Source organism: Lipotes vexillifer, unplaced genomic scaffold, assembly GCF_000442215.2.
Source record: "Lipotes vexillifer unplaced genomic scaffold, Lipotes_vexillifer_v1.1 scaffold1477, whole genome shotgun sequence".
NCBI lineage: Eukaryota > Metazoa > Chordata > Mammalia > Artiodactyla > Lipotidae > Lipotes > Lipotes vexillifer.
This window is the reverse complement of record NW_006776536.1, coordinates 867,887-873,171: the sequence shown is the minus strand read 5'-3', so window position 1 is coordinate 873,171 and position 5,285 is coordinate 867,887. Positions and strand designations below refer to the sequence as shown.

Below are 5,285 nucleotides of genomic sequence, written 5' to 3'. Positions count from 1 at the left end.
AGCCGAGCGGCGGGAGAGGCCGCCGCCGCCGCCAAGATGGCGGACCTGGAGGCGGTGCTGGCCGATGTGAGCTACCTGATGGCCATGGAGAAGAGCAAGGCCACGCCGGCCGCGCGCGCCAGCAAGAAGATTCTGCTGCCCGAGCCCAGGTGAGTCGGGCGCCGGCCCCGGCCCGCCGGCCCCTCGGCCCCGCTCCCCGAGCCCCGACCCCGCAGCCCCAGACCACCCGGGCACTGGCCCCGAGACCCCCTCTGCCCCGCCAGCTCTCCGCGTCCCGCAGCCCTGACCGGACCCCTGCGCCCCAGGCCCTGTGCACCTGAACCCGGAGCGCCCCAACGCCGGGGCTTTCCAGTTGCACTGGCTCCCCGACCCGCTCAGTGCCCCTGCCCTACTCTGCCGCCTTTCCCTTCACACACTCCGCCTGGCCCCCTTCTCCGTCAGCCCCTCGCTCTTGCTTTCTCCCCCAGAGCCTCCGTGCTCCCCTTTCTCCTCCTCCGGGTGGCCCCGGGTCCCGTGGAGTCCCCTCCTCTGCCTGCCCATCTACCTGGCCTGACTATATCGCCCATCCTTTCGCCGCCCCTACTCTCAGCATCCCCGCCTTGGGGTTCCACCCCCACCCCCGCCCCTGGTCCCCCTCGGGTGGACACTTCTGTGAGGTTTGGGGCAGACAAGTCTTCCCGGATCTTCCCCATTCTTCTGGCGGGTCACCGGCCTGGGGTGGGAATTGAGAGTGCTTTGGGGGCCTTGGTAGCGTGGGGATCAGGGTATGGTGTGCGCCACATCCCTCAGTCCCTCTCTCCTCGAATCCCTCCTCTGGTGAGGCCCGCCTGTGGTGCCCCGTGGGTACTGTTTGCCAGGGGCCGTCCCAGCACCCCTGCAGCAGCTGGACCACAGTTGCCACCTCTCTGTGAGATAACTGATATCATTGCACCTGATATCCAAGTTTCAGCTGTTCAGGATTTGGGCACAGGAGTGGACAGGTTACGGACAATAGCTGAGGCTGTCCAGCATTTTACGGCTTCTAGAGTATTTTCCCATTGCCTGAGCCTCACAGCAGCCCACGGGCGGGTAGGTCAGGTGTGGTTTTGTCCCCATGGAACAGGTGGGGAAGCTGCAGGCCCAGAGATGAGTGGCCTGCCCAGTGTCACCAGCATCCAGGGTGGTGGCTGGCCACCAGACCGGGGCTTCCGGCTTCTGGTTCCACACTGTGTCCACCACTGTGGCCTGAGCCAGGGGGGCCTGGCCATTATGCATCTACAGGAGCCATGTGCCCACCACGATCTCTCATGCTGCATGATGAGACCAGCCCCAGAAGCTCCTACATCCCTGCCTAAGAGTTGCCATGCTGGTGCCTTGCCAGCCCAGGAGCCTGGGCCCGTCCAGCTCTCCTGGTCTTATCATATGACTTTGGGCAAGTCCCTTCCCATTTCTGGGCCTCGGTTTTCTCATCTGTGAAGTGTGGATGGTGTGAAATAAGGACTGTGACTCTGTGGCATCCTGAGTGTTTGAAGCGGGGCCCAAGGCTGCAGCGGTGGGGAGGGGGTACGGTGCCCACGTCTCTGGTGCCCTCCTCTGTGACCCGTTCTCTGGGTTTCAGATTGACTGAACACCAGGCCTGGAAGAGGAAAATTGGCCTGCGTTTTGAAAAGGCCGTTAGGGCCCTTTTTTCCTAAGACATTTGCAATCAGATTTCTGTAAACAGGAACCAGACTGACTGTCAGCTGCGGGCTGTCCAGGGAGCAGCGGCAGTTAGAACAAAAATGAGTTCAGAAATGACAAAGCCACGAGGGAGGAAATGGGGGAGTCACCCTCTGGGTCTCACAGCGGCCCTCCTTGGTGGCCTTGGCCTCGAGACCCTCTGGCAGGTTGGACTTCTGCAAAGTATGAGGTGGGGCCTTTTCTGGAACTCTCTGCATTTGGGTAATCTCGCCCCAGAATGCATTGCTCCTGATGGGGCCCCGCCTTGGGTTGGCTCTGCAGGTGTTAGAACCGTGAGCAACAAGATGTTCCTCTTTTCCTGTCCCCTTTACATCCGTGATATTGATGGTGGTGATAGGAGTAATGGTGGAAATTATAATTATTTATTTTTGACCTTTGTCATCTCAGTCAATCCAAAAACCAACCTGTGAGGTTGGCAAGGCCATGCCTTGCATGTAGTAGTTGCTCAAGAAACATCAGGACTGTGTATAGTGTCTGAAACCAGGTGAGCTGTGAGTTTTAGGGGAACACAGCAGGAGACCAAGAGCCAGGTGTCATGGGCTCTCAGGTAGGGTCACCGTCTGGCGGCGCCACGTTGGGCAGATTGCCCACACCTGTGAGATGGACTAGAGGCCCTAGCAGTGACTGTTAGTGAGCTAAGGCTGGGGACGGGCCTAGGAATCCAGGCCTCCCGCCTCGGAGGATATGCCACCCTTCTCTTTATGCTTCACCCACCCCCTGTGTCAGATGTCTCCTGCCCTGAAGATCATTATGACTGTATCTTACGTCTGCCTGGCACTTCCCAGTTTGCAAAGTGCTTTTTACTCCATTTTATCCTTTTCACGACTGTGGGAAACAGGCATGGCAGGTGGTATTTTCCCACTTAATAGTTGAAGCAACTGAGGCTGGGAGAGGGGAAGAGACTTGGTCACAGAGGCGAGGTGGCACTTGAACTTGGGGTCTCTGGACTCCCAAGTGCTCTGTCCCTGCTATGCATCATTTCTTTCACACACCCCTCTGTACCTCTGCTCTCAGCCCGGTCCTTGTTTTGTGGAATGTGCCAGCTGGCACCCCTGGCCCGGAAGCACAAGGGCAGCCCCCGGCACCATCAAGGCCCAGCCCCTCGCCGTCGGCTGGGACAGAGCTGAGCTGCTCTGGCAAAGCTAGTGCACGGAGGAGACAGCTCCACGCCTGGGGTCACGTCTTCCCCTCACCTGTGAGGTCAGGGCCAGGGACGAAGGCCGCGGTTTGTCTATGACAAGGTGCCATTTGGAGTCATTCCCATCTTGGGGTGGTCCCTCTTGGCAGCCTCCCTGCGGCTGGTGCCCGGGTTGTGGCTTGGCTGGGAGCTGGGGCTGGCATCACAGCTCTGACTTCTGAGTGCTGCGGAACAGGAGCTGTTGGGCACAGTGCCACTCAGTTGGCATGCGGGCTTTCCCTTCTGTCACCCTATAGAACCTGAGGAAACAGACCCATTTCTCGTGCTTCTCATGGAGGGAGGCAGCTGTGCAGCTGGAATCAGGAGACTGGCTTCTAATCCCACCGCAGTCCCAGCTCACATGGGCCCCAGCACGTCCCTTATGCTGGCCCAACCTGCCTCCGTTTCCACCTCGGTAAAACGAGGGGCTGCGCTTCACCGCTGAGCTCTCCGCTCCTCTGGCCCTCAGGGTCTGTGGTCTGGGCCTCTCCCTGAAGGAGCCTCTGTCTCGCTTTCCCGGCAGCGGCAGCAGTCCTGCAATTAGTGTCATTTGCTTCATGTGACCACGGAGGCCTCGTGTAATTAATCTCTGGGCTCCTGGCGGAGGAGACCGGCCTGGGCGGTCCCAGGAGATGTCCCTGCCTTCCCTGGTGACAGTGGCAGCCCCAGCGGCAGATGTCAGAGCCCGGTGCCTCTTGCAGCCTCCCATCCTCTCGGCTCTTCCTTTCCTGGTCCCTCCCCCACCGTGGATTTCCTCCTTCCTGCCCTTCTCTGGCTTCCCTGTCTCCCAGACCCGCAGCTCTTCCTCCGCTGCTGCTTCATTCCTGTTAACTCTTTGCTCCCAGGACTTCCTGCCCTTGATTTGTGGAGCAGGAAGAGGTGCAGGGAGTGGTTTTCTCCCTTCCTTCTCCTTCCAGTTCTGCATCACCAGGAGAAACCCTGCTGTTTTCAGCCTTTATCCCTTACCCAGAACTTTCCACTCCAGTAGCAGCGTTCTCCGCCCCCACCTCCCCCCACAAAACAAGATCCTCTTTTGGGCAGTCATTCCCTCTGGGCCTTTGTAGCCCCCGCGTTCCCCAGGAATGGGTCTCCGGGACATCTTTTCCCATCTGTTCTCCTTTCCAGATCATGGGGTTTCACATTTTTGCCATTAAGTTGCTCGCCCGCCTGCTGTTCCCTCAGTAAAAGGATTTGAAGGGCGCGTGAGCATGACAGGTTGGAATCCGTGTCGGGGAATCTGGGCTCTGTCAACCCAGGAAAAATGTGTCCTATTAATGCACGATTAATTCCTAGTAGTAAACTCCCGGTGACATCAGGTGTAGGCAGGCTCTTCAGCGGTGTTTCCTGCCTGCCCCGGGCACCCAGGGAGGCTCTGCAGGGGGGCCGAGTGCCTGGGGGCCGGTGGGGTGGGTCTGCGTGCACATGGCTGGTGCTTCCAGGATACTATGCTCCTGCCTCAGAACAGACAGCAGAAGCCATGAGGACATGAGAGTCTTTGAGGAACGCACAGCCTCCAGCACACCTGCCCTTTGTTCCTGTGGCCCCGAGGGGCCAGTGTCCTCTGCTGGACACATAAGACAGAGTCCCACTCGAGTTCTCACTAATCTGTTTCAAACAGGAGGTACTAAAAATGAGGCGTTTGGCTGCAGCCTTTTCTAAAACAATAACCTGCCCTCTCTGCATCGCTGCTGACAGGGAGGGTAGTGTCTCCGCGGGCCAAAGAGCGGGGTTTCAGAAGTGGGTTTTCAGGTGTGAATGTGTTAGCAGCTCTGTTCTCTGAGCAGGGGATTCTCTGACTCTGGAGGCCATTCTGGGTTTGGGGTCGGGGATAGCCCCCTTTCTGGGAGCTGCAGGGCAGGGAGCCCTGGAAGTTGCTCTGGGTTTGTTCTGAGGTGATGGCAGCAGTGAATTGCGGGGAGTAGAAGTCGTGATGTGTGACAAGGCCGCCGGAGTGCCTTTCCCCGCACATCCTGCAAGCTGTCACTTTGTGGCCACTGTGCCCTGGGGAACCTGGGTCGCTGCGGACATTCGTGGTGGGCTCATGTGTGTGGTGCCCCGTGCTGTCATTTTCTCTTCCCTGGCCCAGGACTTGCTCCAGAGTTGGCCGTTTGGGTCGGTCTTTCCCATTTGATGTGTGGCCCTGTCCTCGAGCTCAGAGGATGTTGTCAGCCCCAAGGAGAGTCATTGAGAAATATTAATAAAAAGCCCCAGGGGACTTCCTCGTGCTGCTGCCACCTCGGTGCCAGGTTTCCTGGAAATGCCACGGAGGAGTGTCCCAGGCGCGGCTGCAGCCTCTGATCTGCTGGCTTAACCGCCATCGTCTCCCAGAGCGTGACGGTTCCCCGCATGGCTGCACCATACCCGCCAGGCCCGGAGTCCCCGGGCCAGC

The 5,285-nt window shown here is 59.0% G+C and overlaps 1 protein-coding gene across 1 annotated transcript in view; it reads left to right on the top strand.

Moving 5' to 3' along the window:
- Nucleotides 1–8: 8 nt before the first annotated feature.
- GRK2 (G protein-coupled receptor kinase 2) overlaps nucleotides 9–5,285 on the top strand; it is an 18,486-nt gene continuing 13,209 nt past the window's right edge. Inside the window, 1 exon segment of the mRNA XM_007450442.1 lies at nucleotides 9–149. Coding sequence (XP_007450504.1) covers nucleotides 37–149 — 113 coding nt within the window. The 5' untranslated portion in view covers nucleotides 9–36.